Source organism: Chelon labrosus (assembly GCF_963514085.1).
Source record: "Chelon labrosus genome assembly, chromosome: 13".
Lineage (NCBI taxonomy): Eukaryota > Metazoa > Chordata > Actinopteri > Mugiliformes > Mugilidae > Chelon > Chelon labrosus.
The window spans coordinates 1,787,767-1,815,643 of NC_140346.1; the positions used below are offsets into that span (position 1 = coordinate 1,787,767).

Sequence of the window (27,877 nt, forward strand, 5' to 3'; positions counted from 1 at the left end):
ACTGAGAGAGGCACAGGGAGAGGAAGAGAGGGACAGGGAGGCGAACATAGCTGCAAATGAGTAAAAGGAGACTGCCAGCATGCGTGATGTACAGCATGAGTATGGATAAAAAGAAAGGCAGTGTGAGAGGACAGGAATATGGTGGTTAAATTATTTAATATGGAGATAGATGTCCTTTTGATTTGAAAAGGTGCTGGTCTCCAGGCAACCACACACAGCAGTGCCACCTAACAAGGCCTTTCCAGTTATCTCTCACAGCTTTTGGGCTGTGTGACACACCAAGCAAGGCCGACTGTTTGGTTTGGCTGATTTGCCAATTCAGCATGTTGAATCTGCAGCGGAACAAGTGGGTGAGAGAGATGATTTCTCTGATAGGCTCGGCTCATCTCTCTGGATTGTAGCTCTTCCTATCTTCTAAACCTCCTAACTAACGGTAGTTCCTCTAGTTCCCCCTTTTGAATGACAAATTTCATTTTAATTTTACCGGGTTGCTGCTGCATGGTCACCATAGAAATTATGTGTTATTGGTATCTTAAAATGAGACATGTCCTTTGAAAATGTGTGAAATTTGGGCAGATGCAACTTTCATCTAATTGGAACAAGTGAATCAATGGGTTAAACAAGCTGAAAGCAAGATGAAATCAAGATCTAGATCAAATCTATATGGCAGGTCTTGCAGATTGGTGTTTAGAAGCAACAAAATTTAAATAGGTCAGAATCTTGCAATATTGTGTGTTTTTTTTAGGTTAGGGTAAATAAGAGTGGAAAAGCTGAAATGTATAAAAAATGACCGACCTGGTTAAGTTTCTTCCACAAGTTGAGGATAGGTGAAAGTCCATTCGACCAGAGCTCCCTGTCAAACTTGGAACCAGTTGCTACTGAGCGACTGAGGATGCGCAATTGGGAGATTACCTGTGAGAAAAAATCAATTACAAACACACACAAATAATCAATTAAGCAAACATGATTAAAACAGCAAAATATTCTTCCCCGAATTATATAATGCGTGTTGCAATACGCTGGCCAAAGGTTGTCCTATTTTGCTTCAAATGTCTCACAGAGAATGAGTCTGTTGACAAAAAAGCATGTTCTATTTACTACACCACGTCTGTCTTGAGTAATAAATGCAAAAGAGACAAACATGCACAACTTCACCCTCGAGCAAAGTATTTTTATTTATTTATTTATTTATTTTAAAAAAGACCCGTTAGAACTGAATAGTCAACACTGTTTCAGGCACTGGAATGTTGCAAAAAAATAAAAAATAAAAAAAAAGGCAAGCCTCAAACACATCCTCTTACACACCTAATCGAGCATGCTTAGCTTCAGGCTTAAAGTCCTGAATAGTGTTTTTATCTAGACTCAGTGTGAGTTTGCAAGGTTGTGTGAGTTTCTATGTATGTGTATGTTGAGGAAGGCAAACCATCTGATAAATGGCTTTCATTTCAGCCAGGAGAACTCTTTACTAACACCTGCTTTATCTTCTCTGCTCAGGAGGGAAAGTAAGTGTATACATATGCATGTGTGTGTGTGTGTGTGTGTGTGTGTGTGTGTGTGCACATGTGTGTTTGGGCAGAGAGAGAGAGAGAGAGAGAGAGTGAGAGAGAGAGTGAGAGAGTGAGAGTGAGAGTGAGAGTGAGAGTGAGAGTGAGAGTGAGAGTGAGAGACCTAATCTAGAACAGGGCAGCTGAGGATGGAGATTTAAAATATGCTGCGACTATAATAGACAAGAATTTAAATATGACTACTACTATGCAGCAACTGCATTTAGTGCCAAGAAAAAGACAATGTCAATGTGCACCGATGTTCTGTTCGCACTGGGTGAAGTCAGTGTAGTGAAGGCTTTCACTTTAATACAGTGTAATCCAGCATGGCAGTTGGGGATTTTTAATCAGGAGACTCATTTTCATGGTCTTAGCCCAGATGATGTTCAATAAACAAATCTAGCACAAACGCAAGTCACACAACAAGTCTGTAAACTTCAGGGAATTCTCAGTTAATACTTAGGCTCACTGTCATCGATGTCGGGTCACTTGTACTAAACTGACACGTTTATTTTAAATGGCAAAACCACAGACTGCCCTGGGCTCTGTTGAGCGTATCCAGCCCACAGCCACAGCTAGTGACAAAGTGACAATGGTCTTTTGGGAGATGAGAGGGCATAAATTAAGGGAAATATATATATATATATATATATATATATGTGTGTGTGGGTGTGTGTGTGTGTTTAAGTCCTACAGAGAGAGAGACAGAGAGAGAGAGAGAGAGAGAGAGAGAGAATGAAAGTGACAGTGACAAATGACAACAAGGGGAGAAGATAGGTGAAGAAAGAGACACAGTAACACACATATCTAAGTAGCCTTGTGGGAGCTGTATGACTTAAACAAGGTTGGTGGTTCCAGTGATCATCGGACCACACTGGCAATGTGAATGAATTCAATTGTATTAACACCCACACAGGGACTGTGTACACAAGCTGTAATAGTTCTGCGTGGTTTAAGTGCATATGCTGAGGACAATTACACACAAAAAAAAACACACACACACACACACACACATACAAAACACATCAAAACCATCTCATTCTGTGCAGCCTGCACTCATTTCATGCCTGCTCTGTTTCTGTGAACAGGTGTATGGAGTTCTGTTATGAAAGCAGTTTTGCTCTTTAAACCAAGGATGAGTGGGCATTCACGTTCATGTTTTGTTAGTGTTCATGGGTCTGGTGGGTACACACATTATTGGGTTTTGAGAACAGTATATTATTTTGAATTTACATAAACCACCAAATAGATGTTGACTCTGTTCATATCCAAAACATTATAGACAAACTCCATAGTTAATACCTGTGAGATCACATTTGTCAATCCAAGTATGTTTGTTGATCTCATTATATTCAAGACAATGTTCAATACAGCATCATTATCTTCAACAAATTAATATATAAATCAAAATAAATGAAACAGGAGTATAATTTAAGTTAGGCTAGGCTCAAACTGTTTTATTATTGACCAAGAGTTATTGTTTTTCTTCACAAATGATAAAAGAACTGAACACAAGCTTGACAGACAATCACACACACACACACACCCACACACACACACACAACAATGACAGTGAAAGGCCATATTCGGTGTGTGCGTGTGTGAGGTTGTGTTGCATTGAGTTTCATCAGAATCTGCACTGACCATTAACCACTACACACATTCACACACACCGACAACCTTAAACTGAACACACAATTCCCAAATGATAATATTTCATGACAAAACAAGCATTAATATTGTAGATCATGTGCAACCTCAGGTATTCTCACTGGAAGTATTTTTGTGCACATATTGCATACAGATAGAAAGGCTGACCCTAACCACAACCACATGTTCTAACATCCTTAAATGGTATTCTTGCTTATTGTCATTCTATAGTCTTTTATCTACAGTTACATTTCATCTGGTAGTGAAATAAATGGAGACAACTGGCTGGCATAATGCTAAAAAGTCCAACCCTAAAATAAAGTGTTTTTATATGTCCAGAAAGGAGTGGGGTGATGTTTCAACAGTTACTAGTATACTACTAACTAGTATAGTGAGGAAACTGAGTATGGCAGGAAGTACTTTTGACCCAATTTGACCCAGCCCACTGAAAGTACTGTAATGAGCAGTTTCACTCACTGCTGGTCAACAAAACTCAAACTATATACCAAAAAAGCAAGCTGACAGCAACCTGGCTTGTAGAGTTCCTTGAAGACATTTCGCCACTCATCCAAGTGGCTTTGTCAGTTCTAAAAGACTTGTAGGTTTTTGAGGGACATCTGTGGGTGTCGCCCACCTGGAACTTGCATGACTAGGCTCTGTTAATGACCAGTTACTCACTTGTACTTGTAGGAATTTGATTTTGATCCTGTTTTCTTTCCCCAATGAATGGTACTCTACCCATTAATGTCCAGAGACTCAGTTTCAGGTGTGAACGGGGTTGAAACTTGAAACAGGTTTATATACGTATATCATACGTATATATATATGTAGATCACTTTGACTTGGTCATTGTAAAAGTAGCTCGCAAGCCAAAAAAGTGTGGGCATACCCACACAGACACAGGAAAAGCATGAAAACTCCACACAGAAAGGCACCAGTCGACATGGATTTGAACCCGGAACCTTCTTGCTGTGAGACATCAGTCACGCCACTGTGCCGCTCTCCACAGTGGATAATGGAAAAAAAAAGTCCTATTTACTTGTGAATCCAGGTTTGATATTTGCGTCTGGAAGAGGGATGTTTGTAAGGACACGAACAGAAGAGAGAATGATGCAGTGTATCAAACGCACAGAAAAACTTGGTAGTGGGAATATTGATGTCTGGGGGTGTTTTGCTTCTTTGGTGTTGGACACCTAGACAGACTCCAACCTGAATAAGGAGAAGCAGCTCTTCATTCTTCAGAGGCACCCTCTGGTTTGAATCTTTGTGGGGAAGGGCTTCATACTGCAGCAGTATAATGAGACCAGTCACACCAAAGCTTTGAAGAAGTACTTGAAGATAAAAGAACACCAAGGAGTGCTGACTGTCATGGACTTTCCTCCGCAGTCACCTGACCTTAGCCCCACTGAACAGTTTTGGGGGCACTAGAATAATGAGTAAGCCAAGGAACTCTTTGGAACATTATCAAATCATGCTGAGAAAATATGTATTATCAGGTGTTGGACAAATTGGTAGTGCCCAGATTTCCTACGTGTTCATGAGAGCGTGTGTGTGTGTGTGTGTGTGTGTGCCTTATGGGACAGTGTTGGCAAGTGTGTTTGTGTGAATAAGCAGGTGGCTGTGTGTGTTTCAGCGTGTGTGCGTGGGTGCACCTGGGAGCTGATGATTCTCTGGGAGGATCTTTCTATGTTGGCAGGCAGACCAAAGAACGCAGGCCTGTCGTCCTCTGGGAGATTCTCTATTACGCTGCGGTAGTCCTGGGAAGACACACAGACACAGGTCACACACAGAAATGCACATATAAAGAGAGAAATAGTGAAACCATGCTGTATCATGGCTTCTCTGCACAAAGAAAACACATTTTCTAAAAAATTGAAAAGAACACCTTTCTATCTTGAGTTTAGGTGCGTTGTTAAGCTTTTACCTGATGCTCTAGCAAGAACAAGTCGTCTGTTAAACTTATTCTAGTGGGAGTAAAAAGACAAACCGTTTTGGGCCTATGTACCAGCTTATTTTCTGTATATACCAAGCTGCAGCTGCATAATAAAATCAGACAACAGTTCAAAATAATAGAAAAACAAAACCAATTGTATAGACGGGAGGGAAACTAATGGCATCTATTTGTAGTGGCTTCTTTATTCAACAGACTGAAATGAAGCTAACACAGCATAAACTAATGGAACTTCAATACAGACCAAACCTTAAATAGGAAATCTAGCCAGAGAAAGCTTTGGAGCATTCATTCTGTACTCTTTCTTTGAATTATTTTTGCTTTATTGCCGGTGCAGCGCAGTCCATTAGGGTATACATAAAAAAATGTTTTCAGCTTTAGCTTAAGCAGAAAGATTTCTCCCTTTTACATACCTCTACAGCAAGAATGGATTTCTTAAACATCTACAGCACATGAGGTATTGAGGTTGCAGTCCTTCAAACAATATGCCTTTTTTGATTTTGATCTTTTGAGCCACTGTGTCATCCTGACAACCTACCAATATGGAGCAAGAGTTCGGGAGGCTGATCTGAGATGGGAACAATCGTGTTCCTCCTCCTCTGCTCTTTCTCTGTCCAGCTGAGAGGGAGGATGAAAGGAGACGTGCAGAGAAGAACTGCTCGAGGTAGGAGCGCAAGATGCGGAGGTCAGAGGGATTGTCAATGCGTCCACCGTAGATAGCACTCTCCAAAAGGCCATGGACAAATTCCCATTGGAAATGTTTACCACCTTGGAAACACCAAGACACAGAAAAATCTGTAGATGTATGTAATGAAGGCAGACAGAAGGAAAAGAACTCTAGCTACAGATACATTGTGCATTGAAATGCAAATGCTGAGATGCTGAGATCCTGTGGATTCCGGATCTCATTACCATGTGAGGTGCAGAGGTAAACAATAGGAGGGATGAGGGAGAGTACAATGAAGTGGACGGCTCTGCTCTACCTTCAAAAAGTCTGTCGATGATCTCAAAGCCAGCACGGAGATCTGACAAAGAAAACTCGTAGAATTTAGTCCAACCCTGGATAACACAGAGAAGAGTGGGATAAGTACAAACGTGACAATACAACAGTCACAACATATCAACTATTGTGTTCTTTTCAGACTCCAACAGTAAGAGATAGAAATCTCAGTCACATAACTTCAAATGCACATCCCTTACGCACATTCACTTTGATTCTTAATCTTCTGTGTGTTTACTGTGTTGTTTAAATGCAGATGGCTGCTGGATATTTCTCTCCCAGGGATGAGAAACACAAACCTGAGAATATAATTTCAACTGGATGTTAATCAATAAAGTGTGCAGTGTAGGTCAATATTCTCTTATGGTTCTCGTCTTCAGGGAGACACAAAGATAGGCTCATGTACTATTTGTATTAGAGCACAGATAGTCAAGACATAAGTGCAGAAACTAAAAAAACAAAACAAACAAGTCTGCTGTAATCTAACAAAAAATTGCACACACGCATTCTTGGATGCACAAATGCAGCATCACAGCACTGACCATCTCAGAAAAATCACAGAGGCATTAAAGAATAATTGAGTGTGAAGGCTGTCTCAGTTTGTGTGTGTTTGTTGCACTTCATTGCTATTCAGTCAGCAGTCATACTCCAGCCACTGATGCTCTGAGTGGATGAGGTGAGGGGTGGAGGAAACGGCGTGGGCAAGCTAAATAATTCTTTGAATGATTAAGTGTACGTTCAGTAATTTTGTGCCCAAGTGTGTCTTTGCAGACTGCGCTGGGGTATGCCTCTACTGCGTCTGATAAATGTGCTTACGTGTGTACGAGTGCAGCTTGTGCTCATGCATGTATGCAATTGTTTTATGTGTGCAGCATTGGCTGCTTATTCAGTGAATGATTAAATGTAAGGGGCTTACTCTAAGTGTGGCTGAGTTTGTGCTGATTGATTGTGAGCAATTCAGAAAGTGTGCTATCTGGTCACATGTTCACATGACATAACGGTCACTAATTTTGTTGTCCTCTGGCCATCAAACAAAAATTGTAAACACACACATGCACGCTGATGTACCCTTATATGTCCTCTTTTAGTTAGGGTACACACTAACTTGCAAGAAGAAACACATCTCTCCTTTTCTCTTTCAATTTTATGACTCTGTCTATTTAAATGAAGTGTTATCTGCACAGGCGTGTAAAGAGGATGAAAACAATGAGAGAATGAATGAGAAAGGGAGGGAGGGCAGTAAATGAAGTGATGGTGGAGTGGACGAAAGGAGCTGTGACTTCTTCAGTAATTAGGTGATCATGTTCTTGGATGAGGAACAACATTGCCATCTCAAATGAAAACACTTACCAGAGATTCAGTGATTGAGAAAGAGAGAGACAACAAAAGAGAGCCAGAGAGTATAAAAAGATAATTGTGGAAAAGTAAGCATATTTAAGGGAGAGAATGGAAGGAATGAATGCAAACCCAGACATACAAGACACAGGCTGTCTGGATGGTAGCTATGTAGCTTTACACTGTCCTATAGTAGGATCAATATATTATTGTTGTTTTTTCCAAAATAACTGCACAGTGAGGGTAATGGTTGGAATAGGCGACACAAAGCAAACAGAAACACAACAGAAGTTGTGGCAATTTCATTACAAAAACACATAATCTGATACAGCAATCCCTCGTGTTTGGGTTTACTCAGAGCATGTTAAGTGTTGGCCAGCAATCATAGCTTATTTATTATAGATGCTAACTACATCAAATAATCACAGAAATAACAACATCATCTTAATTTAGTCGAAATATCTCGGTATCTTTGTATTTTATCAGACTCAACTAAAATTTCTCAATCCTAAATCCTGTAATCATTTTACAAAGTTAATTAAAAAGCTATTAGGGATTTTTACAACAACAATTTTTTTTTTTTTTTTTAAATCCGGTTTGTGTATTTATTACTGGTCTTTTGGTCAAAGGGTCCCAATAGCCTAATGACTCAAGCTTATGTTCAGTGTGATTTGTTATCGAAACTTGAGCTGATTTATTACTGCCTCTGGTTTAAACTGAGGAGATAAATACCCTTGTTTTCTCTATAAGGATGGAAACCCTGTAATTATTTGCACCTTCTATCTTGTCATGTAGAAATGATTAATCAGCAGAACAGCAGTTCAGTGAAAGAAAAAGTTAGTCCTGTCTCTAAATATTAGAAGCTGGTTCTGTCTCTGGTATAATTTTGAGAACATTTTTAGAGTAAAGCAAAACATTACTACATCACACAATATGGATCAACAGTCTTATTTTGGTCTACTTTTAATATAGGATTCCTTACGACAGTGTATGACATCATACTTGTGTTTCCCATGCTCCCACTCTGTGAAAGCTTAGTGATTAATCCTTAGACGTAGCGAACCCATTGAACGGTATCAGACCCAGAGACTGTTGCAAAGCCATGATGAGGGGGCTGTGATTTTTGTGTTGGCAGCCAACCCACAATTTTTACTCCAAAAGGCTCATATTCCAAGTAGCATTTACACATACGATAAAAATGATCCAACCTCAACTCCGAATTAGGTTTATTGGCAAAATGATCAAACTAGCAGCTGTTTGCAATAAACAAATCAAACAAGAACAATTTGAATAGCTCAACACAACTAATATAACATGTGGTTTTTCCAAATTCAGCACAAAATGCCACTTTTAATGACTACTGTCGTCCCAAAATTATTCAACCCCCAGAATAAGGGCTACATTAGTTGCATCAGGTGTGCTTGAGATACAACACCTCAAATACCTGTGCAGCTGACGATGACATTTGATTGCATGTTAGAAACATGGCTAAGTCAAGAGAATTGTCCAAAAAGGCCAGAGAAGAGATCATTACCTTGCACAGACAAGGAAAATGATACAAAAAGCTAGCAAAGGCACTGACTATTCCTATAGGTACGGTTTGGAGCATAGGTTGCAAGTTTAAAGTTAAAAGAACAGTGGCTTCACTACCTGGATGTGGCAGAAAAAGGAAGCTATGCAGAGGCAGGTGGTCAAAACACCTTGACTCACTGCAAAAGACCTGCAGCAAGACTTGGTGGCAACAGGCACTGAGGTTTCAGTTTCCATGGTAAGGCACATAGTATGCACCATATACTAAACGCTGAAGGGTTTCATGCCCGAACTCCAAGACGTACACAACTACTGACCCAAAAGCCCAAAAAGAAAAGTCATTTTGCTCAAAACTATATAAATAAGCAAAAGAGGTTTTAGGATTCTGTTCTGGGGAGGAATGAAAAAAACTAGAACTTTTTGGGCCTATGGATCAGCGGTATGTCTGGAAGAGTAAGAATGCAACATGCACTGAAAAGAACCCCCTGCCTACGGTGAAGCATGTTGGTGGCTCAGTGATGCTCTGGGGTTGCTTTGCTTCCTCTGGCACTGGAAACCTGCAGTGTGTGGAGGGCAAGATGGAGTCAGTGAAGGATCAGGAAATCCTGGGAGAAAATGTCATACCGTCTCCAAGGAAGTTGAAGCTTGGGTGTCATTGGACCTTCCAACACGACAATGATCCCAAGCATACCTCAAAGTCCACCTAGGCTTGGTTTCAGAACAAGCACTGGAAGATACTAGTGTCTTCATCACAGTCGCCTGACTTGAAACACACTGAAAATCTCTGGTGTGATTTGAAAAAGGCAGTTGCAGCACACAATCCCAAGAGTATTAGTGAACTGGAGGCCTTTGCCCATGAGGAATGGGATAAGTTTCCCCAGGAACGCTGCCAGGAGCTGGTGTCTGGCTATGCATCACATTTGCAGCAGGTTATGACCTGCTGCAAATGTGATGCATAGCCAGACACCAGCAGGGTGCTCTACTAAGTACTAAAGAAGTGTGTCATGAAGGGGTTGAATAATTTTGAGACTGTAGTTAGTCATTGTGGCATTTTATGTTGAATTTGGAGAAATCACTTGTAATATTAGTTGTGTTGAGCTATTTAAATTGTTCTTAGATTTTTATTTATTTTTATTTTTAATGCAAACAGCTGCTACTTTCTACATTTTGTCAACAAACTTAATTTGCAAAGAGGGTTGAAAAATTTTTATTGCAACTGTACATACAAACACAAACAAACAAAGACTCACACAGCACAAAGGAAGAGTTCAGTAATTATGTTACTTTTACTTTCATGTAAACATATGGTTTTATCCGTGTGGGTATGTAAATTTATCTTTGGGATTCATAAGTAAATTTTTAAAGCGCATTAAACCACGTTATTGTACTGGAAGTATGAAAGTTTGGCATACAAAGGACAAAAATTGAAAAAGGGTCATTTAGTTTATGTAGTTAACTTAGTTCTTATTATCTTAGTCCTGGAGTGTGCTGTTTTTCCCTGTTCTAAATAGCATTATCATATTGGCAGATCTGGGTATTTTACCTGAGGTATATAGTTTCGTCTTTCTTGACAGACAGCATGGAACCAAGCCAGGCAGAACAGAGATTGAGCTCTGGCCAGAACGCCTCCTACACAGAAACAGCATGTCACAATCAAATCATTATCAGAGTTCACGCGACACACACATTGATATCATTACCAGTGACAAAACATTAAACTACCGCCCATTTGCTATACATGAAACAAAAGACAACCTTTACTGATCTGCTCTGGAGTCCAGGACTCATATGTTCTCAGCAGATTCTTCTTCAACCCTGGAGGAGCCTATTGTTGACAAAAGAGGGGAAGAAACAAAAATACATGTTGTATGTAATCTTTCCCAACGTTCACACTCAGTCTGCTGGGCCAACAAACATTAACCCACCACTGCAACAGTTATACTCTTCTTCATTTGGTACATTTCCCATGAATCAGCACATATTGTGCCTCTGAAGAGTTATCTTTATTTGATTTATCTGTCTTTATAAAGTGATATAGTTGCAAGCATATCCACTTTAATGTACATTTGGTACCCCCATCTGGAGCGTTTGATAATACAGACAGGCAGCAATGCAAGTGCTAAATTTGCCAAAATTGGCCAATTCACTACATATGTTATTAACAAAGTAGATTAAATGTATTCCATCAGCCTCTGCACAAATACTGCAAATCATGTCTGTGACATTTCTAACACAATCACACTGACGGGAACTACACAATGTATACGTATTAGTTTGCTTGTATTCTATTAATGTTGCGTTAGTGTAACACTTGTCCTACTGCTGAGAAATAAAGCCCTGCAGTAATATGGACTGTGATCAGTATGTGTGTCTGCACGTTAAAGTGTATGAATGTGTAAGAGAGAAAAAAAAAAAAGGAAGGCGGATGTACACAAATACAAATAGACAAGAGTACGTTAGTGCGGTGTGCTTGGTTGCTGAAGCAGTTAACCCCATGAGCATGACTCCCTTCAGAAGCGCATTGAGCACTAAAGCATGCATCACTAACACACAAGCTGCGGGCTTCTGAATCTCCTTGCAGATTAAAGAGAGTGGAAAAGATATGCATGGATAAATTCTGTTCACAGATACCCACAGCCAGGGTAGGAGATGGGGACCATTTTGCAACATTGTATATAAAAACAGTAATTGCATTAGCATGTATCTGCAAATTGGCAGAAAAAAAATGTGTTGGTTGTGTACACAATTCTCAAACACCAGATTATGTGTGTGTGTGTGTGTGTGCATACCTCATATGTGATTTTAAGACTGGACTGCAGCAGTATGAGAGGAAATCTGGGATGAACTTCTGCTGTCAGCCAGAGACGGAAGCCCGCTTTGGGACGCAGCATATTTAGTTCCTATGGAGGAAACACAGTGCACATATTGGATAATTTGTACACATTAAAAGATAATGTCAAATACATGAGCATCGTTTAGCACTCAATTCTGTATACAGTAGATGATAATGTTAACTGAGGTGTATTTTTCCATTCCATTCCTCCACTTAATAACAAACATGTTTGCAAATACGCAAATATGACATACATTTTTTACATATACAAAACCTCACACTGTATCATTACGGCCAAATCATTTTCAGAATGCACTGAGCTTCACAACAACTTCAGGAATCACATGTGTGACATCACAGAGGATTCATACATCGTTATATTACTGGGCATTCTTGTTGTGCTGTGAGGTCAGGTGCTAACAGTCAATTTCACTAAGAGTAGAGTAATAATTTTACACTGAAATGCTGAAATTTAGTTTTCAGAACTTTGAAACATTGACTTCCATAGATCTTTCCATAAAAAATGTTTCTGCATATTTTTATATGTATGGTGTAGTTCACTCTAAGATACACTGTGTGCCAAGGAAAATGGTAAATATACCAAATACACATACTAAACGTCTAGCAAATAAATCTCCTCTTTTACTCAATGCCTTTTATTCTTTTTATTTATGTTATTCTTTCTGAAATCGAATCATTACAGTGTGATAAATCCTCCACAATGACAAAACCATTCACCTCACTTCTGAATACAGTATTTGCTCCTGTCTCTCTCTATATTTCTCTTTATTTCTGCATCTCTTCCTTTAACCGTCTTCATTACTGTCTCTTCATCTCAGTTTCCAGCTTTCTTTCTCCCCTTACATTCCTTCCCCATCTCATTCTATCTTTCTCAAAAACTCATGGTCAAAAATAGCATAGCGCCCTTAGGGTATTTTGATTGGCTACTCATACATGTGCACACACGCACACGCATGCATGCACACACACACAGTAATTCGAAAGCTAAGTCATTCACACGGAAGCTCACATGATCACAGAAAATCGAAGAACATAAGAACTGGCAAAGTCTCTCATTTTACATATGTGTGTGTCTGTGTGTTGTGTTGTCAGTCAGCATTCAACAGGAACATATGAACACACTGCCAGAATGAAAGGTGATAGGTAAAAAGACAGAGAGGGAAAGAGTGAGAGAGTGGTAAAGAGAGCACAAATCTATTTCTGTATTAGCATATCACAACCTACCTTTGTTGGAATATGTACATGTTCAGAGTGTGGAAGCCACACCACTCTTGCACAAATAGATAATCAGATTGTCATACTCAACAGGCTCTGAATCTGCACACTAGTGATAAGAATCACAAGATACAGTGACTCTGATACATTTGATAAAATTCTTACACCTTGTTCAGAACAGAACAGTTTTAACACAACAGATGTTATTGACAGTAATTATTGTAAAATATCTGCACCGTTGCAAATCTGTCACTATTTCCTTATACTGTGATAACACAGGCAGAAACAGGTTGAGACAGATTGACTGAGGGAAATATCCATAAGTAGATGGGAGGAGGTGATGTGAAAATTGACACGGAAAACAATGCAAGTGGAAGAATATGAGTGGACAGGAAGCAGAGGACATATGCACTGACAACTTAAATTATGAACACTGACCACTCTTATCTGTCTCTCTACATCATTTCCCCTCTCTTTAACTAACTGACTGCACCAGAGAGACAGATAGCAAAACAAGCATGAAAATGTAAAAACTACACTTAGAGGTACAGTAAAACTAAGCAAATGTACACAGCTACAGAAACAGAGAGAGATGCTAAAGCCCTCTCTTGGTAGAATTTCAACTTGCTGCAGCGGCTCATTTCATTCTTTTCCCTACTACCTACCTACTTTCTCATGCTCTGTTTTTTCACTCTTTCTTTCCTATGCTCCCTGTTTCCCTCATTCGCCTTGTTGTGTCAGTTTTTCATTTTAAGCTCGACTACTGAGACCCAACCTCATTGCCGCTACGCAAGGAGTGAGACAAAAAAAACTGTGAGAAACTGAAAGAGAATTTCAGTAATACAATATGAGGAAGGGAATAAGAGTGTTGAGAAAAAACAAGTGAGAAGATAGCTGGAAAATAGAGGTGGAAACATGTAAAGATGAACAAGCAGGAATATCTCCAGTGCCAGGAGAGAAAAGAGAGTGGTGAGGAAAGTGGAACATGGAGGATAAAAAGGGAGCTGTAATAAGCCGTGGTTTAAGTCACACTGTGAGCATGACAGGAAGGGTCTCTGGCTAACCCCAAGACAACACACAAACTCACACAAGCACATGCACAGGCCAATCACAGCCAACAGCTGTGCCTCCAAGTGAGATATGACCTGCTACAGTGACACAACACCAAACAGAACCCCAGGAAAAGCACAAATAAACAAAAAAAAAAGTCCAAGACACAAAGAATCCCACATTCACAACGGTATAAAAAGCACATGGACGTGCACTTGCTTCATGGAAAGCAAGCGTGAACTGAGTACAAATGCGCAGTATGTCCACAGACAAATAGACACACATGGGCACAGCCACACAAAAAACAGCACCACAGCAATTAATATGGGCCGACAGGTAGAATACAAAACGTGTATATGCAGGCAAAGGACAAAAGATAATTTTAGATATGGAAGTTTGGGCAGCCAGCACAATTGTTGTGTATGTGTGCGAGTAGCAGTGTTGTAAGATTATAGATAAACACTAATAAGCTTGGGTGAATCAAGGTATTAAACACACATTAGTACATTAGTACACAACATCTACTCTAGTTGGCAACATACACTTGACACTGTGAAGAAGTATTAACCATATTTCACTGGATCCATTTTGTGGACTTTCATGGATGCAGCCTACAGTATTGTAGGGTGTATTCTACTACAGTTACTCCAATGGACTCCAATTGGACTCTTCGGTTTACTTTGGATGTGTTATTGTGTATTGTGTATTTAATATTTGGACTTGATCTATGCATCCAGTTTTTGCACTACTGTAAATATTCCCCACCAAATCTAATGCACGCTCTTAAATGTTGTCATTTTGCTCTAATTGTTCAGGCAGTGCTGGATAATGCAAAGCAACTGTGGATGAACAGATATCCATATTCAAACATAATCTCTTTAGGGTAGTAAATTTGAGTCACACTCGCCCCTAAGCTGGTCAATAACAGCTTTCGTCAATTGCTATTGTTCAGTATTAGAAATAACACAATATCACACACCTGTCCTATCGACAAACCAAAAAAAAACCAAAAAAAACAAGAAGCACAAAATAAAAACAAACGTTGACAGTTTTCCCTACAACCTTTGTATACTCCAAGACTCACGCAGAGTACCTACTTTTTCCAGGAGGGGCAGCCATGCAGTAACAAGGTGAAGATTTTTCAGGCAAAGCCAGTCTCCATTTCGGGAGCATTCTCTGAGAGTGGCTAAGGCCACATCAGCCTGTCCCTGACCCATGGAGATCTAGACAGACAGAGAGAGCGGGGGAGGCAGAGGGGGGTGAGAAACAGAATTACTGGGATGGAAAATTCGATTCTACAGTGTAATTTCTCACAAGTTAGGGGCATAAAGTCTGATTCAATATTTTAACTACTCTCTGTACTCAGTGGGAGAAACGATTAGAAAGTTACAACTAGATGGAAAAGCATATACTTTGTAGTAAATGACGCTTTAGAAACTTTGTAATGTCTAGACTGCCATGACGGCCATTTTAACTTGAAGGATGAGGTTTTGGATCATTCATACATTTTCAGTTGTGTGTTTTTTTTTTTTTTTGTTTGTTTTTTAGCATATGTGCACATGTTCCATGGTGCATGTGCAGAAAATATTCTATATTAGATCTATTAAGATTCTCAGTTATCTAGGCCATGGGATATCATGGCTCAATACTGTAGAACTAGCTCTTTAGGTCAGAACTTTAGCAGTCCACCTCGACTTGTTGAACAAGGGCACAAAGTCCACGTTTTATCTTAGCCAGAGAAGACAGATAGTTTGAAAGAGGAGTTAAGGAAGCCATTTATGTAAAATTGTAAAACCCCACTCTGAACAGGGTCAATGGACTAAGTTACTTACAACATACTAGTGTAGTCTCTCCTCAGAAAGTTTTACTGCAATCTACATCTTGAGTTTTTGGCCATTAATGGGTCATTATAAAACCAATAATTGTAAAAAAAATAAAAAATAAAGACCCCACCCAGGTTAATCTCAACACCATCCTCTATTTTGCAGGTGAGTATTTGGTTGGCACCACCCACAGATGTTCCAAATAAAAACATATACTCCCCACTAGTCTTATAGAATACTTGGATGAGTGGCCAAATATCTTAAAGAAAACTCAAGCTCAGATAACTTTCATTTGGCTTTGTTTTTACACAAAATATACATTAGGCTACATACACAATACTTTTGAGTAGGGCTGGAAAATATATCAAATTCAATGAATTGCTTTGAGATTTTGTGTTTGTGAAAAATGCCCAAGTTGCATTACTGAGATCACTACTCCCTCTTGTCACCCACAGACGTCGGCCAGTTCTCTGTTGTGATGTACACTGTGGCAGTTTCCTTTGTGTCGCCAGCATGTCTGAGTTTTGCCAGTCCACAACAGGCTTGAGTAATAGCAGCTGCTGGAGACCTCACTCATTGTTGTACTATTTCATTGTGAATGTTTCTCCACTCATTGCCTAGTGGTCGTACTTCATGTAGGAAATACAAAGGCCTAATGAACTGATGAGGGCAAGGGGAATATCTGTATTTCACTCATACACGTTATAAAACCATAAATAAACCTAAATACAGCTAAACTGCAATATGTTAATATAACACCCACTTTTGTCATTTTGGAAAACATAACCAAGGGTGTCACAACTTAGACCTCATCAAGGTTGCGGACTCTTCTTGTGAACATAGTAAACATGATCCAGCCTGAAGGCAGCATCAGTATTACATCACCAATAACAAAGTTTTAATTAAGAAAAACATTGTTGTCATGTTATGTTATGTCTTGAGTCCATGCATACTGAAAAAAAAAATAAAAAATCACTAAATATCAAATATATTTTTTACTAGGTTGTCTCTTCACGGACTTGTTAATAATTACAATGAGACAATTTAAAAAATGCCAGGTATGCTCCTGAATTTCTGTATTAACCACAATGAATAGCTTCAAATGTGTAAATGTGTCTTCCAAGAACACTTTTCTCAGATACCTGGGCATCTTGAAGTGAAGTGTTACAACTGATGAAGTCTGCTGACAATATCAAGAGATGCCTCAATATTATATTCAACAAGTCGTAGCACTGTCACATTTCTGAATTTAGGTGCATGCTCGTTTATTCTGTAGATCTGATCTTGCTATTCAGTTTTAACTTGTTAATCTGCAGTGACTGCTGCTATTTTATTCACTACCTCATGATAGTTGTCTCTGCCAACTGTTCCTGCTGCTAGCTCTGCAAGCTCCTGGGACGGGTCTGCCCCTGGAGAGATGATGATCAACACTGGCTCCCATTCCGTTGTCTCAGCGTAGAGACGCCGCAGATTCAGAGGAGGGGGGGAGAGCTCTTTCATACCTGCAGAGAAGAGGGGAAGGGAAGAGGATGAGGAGTGTGACAGAAATACTTGTAAAATGTGTAAAATATTTCATTGAAATTTGATGTGCTCCTCAAAGTCAAGGTAAATGGATATGCTGCAAAGACACACTACCAGGACGAGACAGAGAAATAAGAAGTGGAGGTAAATGCATAGTGAGCCCCAGCAAAGGAGAATTTGGTGAGAGTAGATGGGGAAGAAGGAGACATAGCCCACCTATGTCTCCTTCTTCCCCATCTACTCTCACCAAATTCTCCTTTGGGAGAGGGAGGGAATGGATGAGGAGGGGTAGATGGCATCCAAAGGGGGGTTGTGGAAAAAAACGAGAAAAACAGAAATGAGACAATGATGGAGGATGCAAGAGATGGCATAAGAGGAAGACAGTGGAAAAAAAAAGAGTGAGGAAGATTAGAAAGGTGCTATGCATACTGAGTGCTAGGTATGCAGCAGAATTCACCACACATAGTAGAAGAATATCTTGTCAGCCCCCTGGTGTTGAGAAGCCAGGCTTTTTATGCATGTGTCTAAGAGAGAGGGAGTGTGTGTGTGTGTGTGGGTGTGTGCGCACTTCGGGTGTGTGTGTGTGGGGGTGCCTGTGTGTGTATCCCATTTCTGAGCATACTTAGGCGCTAATCCTGCTGTAATATACTGAATCACATATCAGATAGGAGTTAATAGTGAAACACATGCAGAGATACAGGCAAACACAGCACGAGAAATAATTATTTGTGAACGTAACGGCAGATATGTATGCACGCACGCACGCACGCACGCACGCACGCACGCACGCACGCACGCACGCACGCACGCACGCACGCACGCACGCACGCACGCACGCACGCGCTGAGTTCTCTGGTTGAGGCTATTGCCCCAGTCCGAACATTCTTTTGGTGTCTGCTGCCAAATGCAGTCTGCTGCACTCACGTACACATACATGTACGCACACAAGGTCTCATAGTGACCTTTTGCAGCATCACCATGGCAACACTAAGAAAAACAGTAATGATCACATTGGTTGTGATGTCTGCAAAAAAAAAAAAGGAATATTTTCAGAACATGCACAGATATACAGTACCTGCTATAACTACCTTTGGCATGGGCAGGTAATTAGTATTCAAGCTGCAGACCAGCATCCACTGTCTGTGAATAGCAAAGTCGACCTTGGTCTTTATGCCACACACAATCAAAGACTAGGACAAAGATGAGCCTCGAAAAAGACTGTATCTATGTGTCTTTGTGGTTCAAACACCTCCATGGAGACACTGATTGTCTAAGAAATTGTAGACACAATGTCTCACACAACACTTCACATTATGGGCATTCAGGCTTTTAAATCTTTTTATTTTTCTATCAAAGTCACAATGTGGATGTGAAAGAGGTTTTGTACTGTTTGGGAAGTTGACTGAGGAGAGCAGTGAGCGAGCACTGTGTGTGTGTGTTGCGTTCACTCAGGCATGCTTGTGTGTGTGAGCAGTGCCCATGCCTGGGCTGGAAGGATTGAATGAGATTAGCTGTAAAAGGATTACAGACCATGCCTCATTAGCATACTGATTTACTGCCAAAAACACATACACTTATACACAAACTCTTCTTTTCTCTATTCTTTTTTTCATGTCTGTCTCTCACTTATATGCATATTGTATTGTGTGTGTGTGTGTGTATATATATGTGTATATATACATACATATATACACACATATACACATACACTCACCGGCCACTTTATTAGGTACACCTTGCTAGTACCGGGTTGGACCCCCTTTTGCCTTCAGAACTGCTTTAATCCTTCGTGGCATAGATTCAACAAGGTACTGGAAACATTCCTCAGAGAGTTTGGTCCATATTGACATGATAGCATCACGCAGTTGCTGCAGATTTGTCGGCTGCACATCCATGATGCGAATCTGCCGTTCCACCACATCCCAAAGGTGCTCTATTGGATTGAGATCTGGTGACTGTGGAGGCCATTTGAGTACAGTGAACTCATTGTCATGTTCAAGAAACCAGTCTGAGATGATTCGCGCTTTATGACATGGCGCGTTATCCTGCTGGAAGTAGCCATCAGAAGATGGGTACACTGTGGTCATAAAGGGATGGACATGGTCAGCAACAATACTCAGGTAGGCTGTGGCGATGACACGATGCTCAATTGGTACTAATGGGCCCAAAGTGTGCCAAGAAAATATCCCCCACACCATTACACCACCACCACCAGCCTGAACCGTTGATACAAGGCAGGATGGATCCATGCTTTCATGTTGTTGACGCCAAATTCTGACCCTACCATCCGAATGTCGCAGCAGAAATCGAGACTCATCAGACCAGGCAACGTTTTTCCAATCTTCTATTGTCCAATTTTGGTGAGCCTGTGCGAATTGTAGCCTCAGTTTCCTGTTCTTAGCTGACAGGAGTGGCACCCGGTGTGGTCTTCTGCTGCTGTAGCCCATCCGCCTAAAGGTTCGACGTGTTGTGCGTTCAGAGATGCTCTTCTGCATACCTCGGTTGTAACGAGTGGTTATTTGAGTTACTGTTGCCTTTCTATCAGCTCGAACCAGTCTGGCCATTCTCCTCTGACCTCTGGCATCAACAAGGAATTTGCGCCCACAGAACTGCCGCTCACTGGATATTTTCTCTTTTTCGGACCATTCTCTGTAAACCCTAGAGATGGTTGTGTGTGAAAATCCCAGTAGATCAGCAGTTTCTGAAATACTCAGACCAGCCCGTCTGGCACCAACAACCATGACACGTTCAAAGTCACTTAAATCACCTTTCTTCCCCATTCTGATGCTCGGTTTGAACTGCAGCAGATCGTCTTGACCATGTCTACATGCCTAAATGCACTGAGTTGCTGCCATGTGATTGGCTGATTAGAAATTTAAGTTAACGAGCAGTTGGACAGGTGTACCTAATAAAGTGGCCGGTGAGTGTATATGCACACATACACATTATTATTTATCTTTTAACAATCTTACCATATTAAGGCTAAATATGGTAAGATTGTTATTCACGTCGGCAGTAATGACACCCAGTTACGGCAATCAGCAAACACTAAAATTTACGTGGAATCTGTATGTAAGTTTGCCAGAAGTATGTCGGACTCCGTAGATTTCACTGGACTGCTGCCCAATCTGACCAGTGATTAATTGTTTAGTCGCATGTCATCATTCTACCAATTTGGGTGGCCTTCATTGACAATTCGAACACTAATCTGGTCTGATCACTTTGGCAGGTACAGCTCTCATATCTAGGAATCTGGTCAATATTATTAACCTTCCAAAACCATGACAACCCAGAGTTCAGGCCAGGAGTTGTAGTCTTGGGGTCTGTTCAGACCTTGCACCTGGCTATCTAATCACAAGTGACTTAGGTATCCAGTAGTTTTAGGCACGTGTGTTCAGTCTTGGCATTAACATGCGTCTCTAAATGTGTCTCCAGATCCGATCTCAGTTTTGCTCTCTGTATGTAAATAAACCCTGATATCATCTGGAGCGCAGTAGATTATTTTAACAGCTACTGTCACTAATGGATCTCACACGTTCAATTATTGATCTCTGCCCTGGCATTAGTTGAACCTGCACAAAACTTTGATTATAACGTCAGCCATGTATGTTTCCATAAGAACTATAATCTCTGGTAATACAGGTAAATAAAGACGCCTGTGACTGAGGAAATATTTAACCACCCGCGGCTCCTTATACATCAACGTGACCGCATCAATAACAGGCTCTCATTACTAATGAACAAATTTCGCTTACAGTGCTTTTTCCTTTTCAGGCATTTATAATAGCAGTGTGGTTTTTTCATAATGAATCATGAGGCAAAATGCCGCTGACGCAGGAGCACCCCTGTTGAGTATCTTTAATGCGACTCAGGACACATTGCCTTCACACGACCAAAGCAATGCAGACACATGCGACCCAGACCACCTCCAAACCGGATCTCTCAAATGCAATCTCAATGTGTTCTGGGGGTGTTCATACCTGCCTTGTACGTGATCCGATTGCCCAGATTGGCTCTTGCAAGATGCAAGGTCTTGGCAGGCCCTTACACACTTCTCTGCAGCTTCTCTAGGACTGTCTCACAACAATGCTCCCCAAACTCCACAGAGGCTCTGTCTGCTTCCATATTCTTTAAATCAAAAAGACCTGGGGATTCAGGCCGGTTTTTGTAAAGCACCTTGATCTGCGTTGTTATTGACGCTATATAAATAAAACTGAATTGAATTGATTTTCATTCAGATTCACAAGCCTTTTCACCCAACCAAAGTAATGCACCGTTACACCTTAATCAGTGGGTTCACTAGGCATTCAAGGAGTGCAAGGACTCTCTTTGTATAGTAATAAATTAAGTGTGGGTTTCACTACAACTGCCTACAGGCATACAAGAACAGATCCAAAGAAGTGACACTTGTGGTCAACCAGAAACTCAGGCATACACTTAATAACAGAGTCGAGAGAGATGGATTGTAAGACACCCACAGATTCACCTAATAGACGGTTTAGACTTCTGCGTTAAGTTGACACAGAGGCTACAGCGACACCCCTACTACCCCTACTACCCCTACGCATAGCCTGCGCAGACCCTAGCACCGGAACTGACGTGCACCTCCCCAGAAATGTAACTATGCGCTGTGGTGACGTCCAGAACATTCTATTGTTCTTCTCGTTTGATTCAGCATGCTCTTAAGACGTAACAGTGCAATATGCAGACATTTAAAAATATCACCCTGCTACACAGTTGGAAGAACAATAACTTTTATAAAGCCTTGTTGGGGCAAGGCTGTTTTTCTAAGGCACATCACAATATACAAAGAGGGAAGAGGAAACTACAGGTTACTTGTGTAACCATACCTGTCATGAGTGAGTGTTTGTCACATTGGGAACGCAACAGCGTGACCTCACCAAAGATCCAGAACACTCCGCCAGCCAAGACTGGTTGGAGCTAAGCACGTCAGCACCCTAGAGGGCGCAGAACCTCCCCCTATAAAAGGGATGGGCACTGTGCAGCCAGTCATTCAACAACATGGCCCTCTTCCGCACTACAAAAAGAAAAGAGAAAACAAAGCAAAGAGCAAAGAGGTCCACAGATTGGTGCCTTGGATGAAGCCACCATTTTGCATAAAGGGAGTCCCTCCTGTACAGAAGATCTGCTCAGTGCTTTAATGTCCCCGGCATGAGTAGCCTTCAGGGTCAGAAATGGTCTGCAGCTCCAGATAATTGTCTGTGTGCCAGCATGTGTAACTGAAGGGACCTTAGATCCTGCCAGTCGATATAAGTCACTACTGTGTTAGTGTCTGTCTGGACCAACACGTGACGTCCCCTCAGGAAAGGGAGTGTTTTAGAGACAGATAACAGCCAACCCCTCTCTGAACAGGGGAGGTGGACCGAGGTAGATATCAATTTATATACACATCTGTCCCCAAGAAGTGTCAACTCCGTTCACAGCTTGTGATAATGCTTTACTGACTTTTTGTTTATAAAATTTGTCAACATTGTGTGTTTGTCCGTACTAGTGCATCTCCCACTCTATCCTTCTCCATAGACATCCATGGGATTATCTGGCACACCTCTGAACTGGTTCCACTCATATCTCACTGGCCGTACTCATTTCATTCAATTAAAAACTTTTGCATCCCAGCCATTTCCCATCTCCTCTGGTGCACCACAAGGTTCTGTCCTCGTTCCAGTCCTCTTTAACGTCTGCCTGCTCCCCCCTGGTCACATATTCCATAAATACAATATTCACTTTCATTGCTATGCAGATGACACCCAGCTCTACTTTTCCTCCCTGTCTTACTTTGTACAGGTTCTTGCGTGTTTTGAAAGGCGCCTAGAAATAAAACGTATTATTATTAATACGTAGGTGTGCATGTGTCTTGTGATGGCTGGACAAGTGGTTACAAAAGAAGAATGAATGAATGATTCAATCTAGATGGAACCTTGCTTCAGGAAAACCACCTGCAGGACCAGGGAGACCACTGTCCAGCTCCCAGAAGTGAACATTGCTATTGTCACACAATGGTTAGTAATCAGAATACTCCTTAAAAAACTTTGCATGATATTTCATCCAGAGCTTTGTTTTTTTGGGCAGTAAAATTAATTACTCAGCAAATGCTTTAGTGCTTGCCTCGGAAGTTTCAGGTTTTGAATGTTTTAGAGCATTCTGAATTGTTAATGAGGCCATGTAAATTAATTGAACTGAATCATTGTGTGGTTTACTTCTTGAGGAAACTTTTGTTAATATAAATTACTTAATGTTTTCCCAGGTTCAGCAGGCATTGCAGGTCACAGGAGCAAGGTCTTCTGACACAGCTCCAGATACACTCATGGCAGGACCTGAGAAGCTGCCTGCATCTGAGGATAAAGGACCAACTCTGCATTTTGGTAGTTTGGCTGAGCCTCATGCTTTTATCCTGCCACCAAACACTGCTCAAGGGAAGATCACAACCCTAGGCCCCTAGGCCCCAAGGCCCCAAGGCCCCAAATCTCCCATGTTGCTTTCATCACACCAGTCCCACCTGTCGTTCTCCCCTTCACATTGTCATCTGTGCAGCTTCCAACACTGCCACAAGTGATGGCTGCACCAGTGAAGGCATTCCTTCCAACTGCAGACAATACCATAAGAGAAAACAGAATAGAGATTCTAGATATAAGGCAAATACAATGCTTTCTGGGCCGTGGCAGGGGGGTTATTTTTCCACACTTCGATTGCCTCTTTTGAGGTTTCAGAAAATGCTGTCAGAATCAGAATGCTGTCATGATCACCTATTTATTAGAAACACAATGCACATTACAGCTTTGTAAATTGTATTTAACTAGTTTTTATTGTTTTCATATTATTATTTCACTTATCCCCTTAAAAGGAAGACTGCACTTAACACAAAGTTTGCAGCTGTATTTTAGTTTAATTCATGTTGTTGTTTTTTTTTTGTTTTTTTTATCTTGCACTACTTTTATTTCAGTTTTATGGCAATACAATAATCATTGGAGTAAGTATGTGTATGTGTGAAAAAATTATTTATAATAATATTTTATGTTAATCTGCTAAACGGATGAGACGATAATATTTTTTCATCACAGCATAACAGCTGTGATTGCATTGGAGCATCTCACTCAATTGGGACCATTGCTGTATACATACATTCCTCCCTCCGACTCCAATTGTGATTAAGTCCTTGGAAAAGCTAGTCATGCAGAACTTTGAAGCCACACCCCCACCAACCCTTGACCATTTTCAGTTGGCTTCCACTCTAACAGATACACTCTAACAGATCTACAGCTACCTGGGTTTCAACACCTCTCAGGTGGATTTCCTCACCGAAAGATTCAGTAAGTCCAGATCGGCAGCAGACACTCAGCCACCACCATCCTGAGCTGTTCACCCTAGTGAGCCATGGCCGTACTATGGGGACCAGGTCCAACCACATCAAAGTCAAAAATGCTTTTTTCTGTCTTTATAAGCAAGACATAAAAATTCACACAAAACAGTCAAGTTGAATGAAAACAAGTAACCAGATTAAACCACTACTATGCAACATCTTTCAGGCTTTGTTGGCGCACTCTGCTGCCAGTAGTTCAATTCCATTCTTGGCATTGGTTACCACCTGCATCCAAGAATCCCCCCCCCCCAGCAACGCTACTTGTACGCCAGCTTATTATCAGAATTCGAGTCTGGTAACGCACCATTTGACCATTCAGCTATGCAGTGTTTTTTTACATGTAAAAAAGTATAGACGGACTTCCGGTCTGGCAGCCATGAGGTAGACAGCACGCTATCGGAGCTCCCCGATCATCAAGGAAACGCCGTTATTTTTTTGAGAGATTGTTTCTTGTTAATAGGAAAGGTTGAAAAGGCGTTTATAATATGCCCAAACCAAAACAGAAAAGCGTGCCACAGACGAGGGAAAGAGCTCAAATAGCCGGGGAGGGGTCGGTCGAGGATGATACACCTGGCCTTCCCGACATGGCGGAGCAGCAAGTGGATGCGGAGACGGTTAGCCTGCAGACGATATTGCAAGAGCTGAGAGAGTTTCGGCGTGAAAATGTAGATACTCTCCGAGAGATACGAGAAGACATTAAGGCAACTAACAACAGAGTCGAGGAAGCCGAAATGCGAATTTCAGAGACAGAGGAAAGAGTGCAGGGGCTGGAAGAAGCTACGGCGGAGCTGCTAAAGCTACAGGCTAAGCTGGAGGACAGGCTAACGGACCAGGAGGGGAGAGCAAGGCGGGAGAATATAAGAATCCACGGCATAGAGGAGGGGTCCGAGAGCAACTCCACATCGATGATAACATTCGTGGAAAATCTGCTGAGGGAGAAACTGGAGCTGCCCCCCACCCATGACCTGAAGATTGAACGTGCGCATCGCGCACTGGGACCGAAGCCCCCGGCTGGGTCTCCCCCGAGATCTATAGTCGCTAAGTTCTCCAGCAGCAAAACTAAAGAAGAAGTTCTGAAGTTGGTATGGCAGAAAAAAGGTTTTCTGTACAAGGAAAGAAGAGTTTTTGTGGACCACGACTACGCACCGGAGACCCTCAAGAAACGCCGGGAATACGCAGAAGCGAAGAAGGTGCTGCGGGAAAACAACACACGGTTCCAGACACCTTTCCCAGCCAGATTAAGGGTGTTCTACGAGGGAGAGACGTGCCTATACAACTCGGCCGAGGAAGCTACGACGGACATGGTGAAGAGAGGTTTGCCTGTGACGATATTCAAACCACCGGCGAGCTGGGCTGATAGAGTGAAAAACCTGATGTGGCGCAAGGTCCGGTCCCCGGGGAGAACGGATCAGCACCCTGAGACGCCGCGGGACGGTTTTAAAAAGAGACTGGACGTTTTCAGACGGTCTGACCGCTGATCTTGTTGCGCCTCGGCGCGGTTTCTCCACGGTAAGGACACATAGTAGTAGTGGCAGTGAAGCGAACAATTAATAAACCACTACTTTGAGACGTGTTTGGGTCAGTTTAATGACATTAATAATATAATATGTGTGACCGGGGAAATCCGACTAAGCTAAAACATGGAACATTTTGAAAACTTAAGGGAGGGCCCTCCACAACTGGAGATGATTGGAGACTTTCCCTCCGAGCCGGCAAAACATCCCGGCTCCTTCAGGGTCTCAAACGAGACCTCAAATCAGGAAGTTCAACTTGAGTCACTGGTAAAATGTCTCAAGTTTATGTTCTTTTGGGACTGTTCAAGTCACGTTCTTTTTTGTGTTTTTGTTCGTGTTCTTATAGTGTTTGAGTGGAGGGGGGTAGTAAGATTAAAAGAGACATATAATTTATAATGGAAAGTCCAAAAGTTCCACTTAGATTTGCCTCTTACAATGTGAAGGGTGTACTTAATCCAGTTAAAAGAAGTAAAATTCTGGGCAAAATGAAAAAAGACAAAGTAGATATAATATTCTTGCAAGAGACGCATCTAACCGAATCCGAGCATGCTAAACTTAAGAGGCAGGGCTTTAATCAAGTTTATTCGTCGTCCTATAAAACAGGACATAGAAGGAGAGTGGCTACACTGATAGCGAAAAGATTAATTTTTGAAAAGATATCAGAAACTTCGGACAAAGAGGGAAGGTATAACATGCTTGTAGGAAAATTAGAAGGGTCAGAAGTCACTCTCTTAAATGTTTATGTACCCCCAGGTGCAACATGGGAATTCTATAAACAAGTACTTGATCTAATGATTACAAAAGCCCAGGGAATGGTGATTTGTGGTGGTGACTTTAATTTGAGACTGAATCCAAACTGGGATGTGTCAAGACCCACTCAGACTAACACAATAAGCAAAAAGGTGAGAAAGATGATGAGTGAAATGGGCATTTGTGACGTATGGAGGGAGTTGAATCCTACAACTAGAGATTTCACTTTTTACTCCTCACCACATAAAACGTACTCAAGGATTGATTATTTTTTCATGTACAGTAAAGATATTGGTCTTGTAAAGTCTTGTAAAATTGGAATAATGGACCTCTCGGACCACAGCCCGGTTTATCTGGATTTAAATTTTAAAAATAACAAAAACAGTTTTTCCTGGAGACTTAATTTAAATGCACTTAAAGGTAAAATGAAGGATGAACTTCAGGAGGAAATTCAGTTGTACCTGTCAGAAAATGATAATGGGGAAGTATCCCCAATTATGGTATGGGATGCAGGTAAAGCCGTCTTGAGAGGGAAAATCATTGCGAAACTGGCCCTACAAAAGAGGCTTAGACAGGAGAAACTGAATAAACTAGAAAAAGAGTTGGAAAATTTGGAGAAAAAACATAAAAAAGATGTCCAAATGGATATTATGAAGAAAATTAAGGAAATTAAAAATCAAATTAAAGAAATTTACGAGGTAGAAATTCAGAAGAAACTAACCTTTCTGAAACAGAATTACTATGAAGTAGGTAATAAATCAG

At 41.1% G+C, this 27,877-nt stretch overlaps 1 protein-coding gene across 1 annotated transcript in view; it reads right to left on the minus strand.

Moving 5' to 3' along the window:
- Window positions 1–27,877, minus strand: part of dync2h1 (dynein cytoplasmic 2 heavy chain 1) — a 119,965-nt gene that overhangs the window by 16,978 nt on the left and 75,110 nt on the right. The window contains exons 81-89 of the mRNA XM_084558574.1: window positions 17,294–17,454; window positions 15,227–15,352; window positions 11,800–11,910; window positions 10,766–10,835; window positions 10,554–10,639; window positions 6,129–6,204; window positions 5,684–5,913; window positions 4,847–4,951; window positions 796–912 (exon numbers count right to left, since the gene is read on the minus strand). Of these exons, the coding sequence (XP_084414700.1) occupies window positions 796–912; window positions 4,847–4,951; window positions 5,684–5,913; window positions 6,129–6,204; window positions 10,554–10,639; window positions 10,766–10,835; window positions 11,800–11,910; window positions 15,227–15,352; window positions 17,294–17,454 (1,082 nt within the window). The remainder of the gene's footprint in view (window positions 1–795; window positions 913–4,846; window positions 4,952–5,683; window positions 5,914–6,128; window positions 6,205–10,553; window positions 10,640–10,765; window positions 10,836–11,799; window positions 11,911–15,226; window positions 15,353–17,293; window positions 17,455–27,877) is intronic.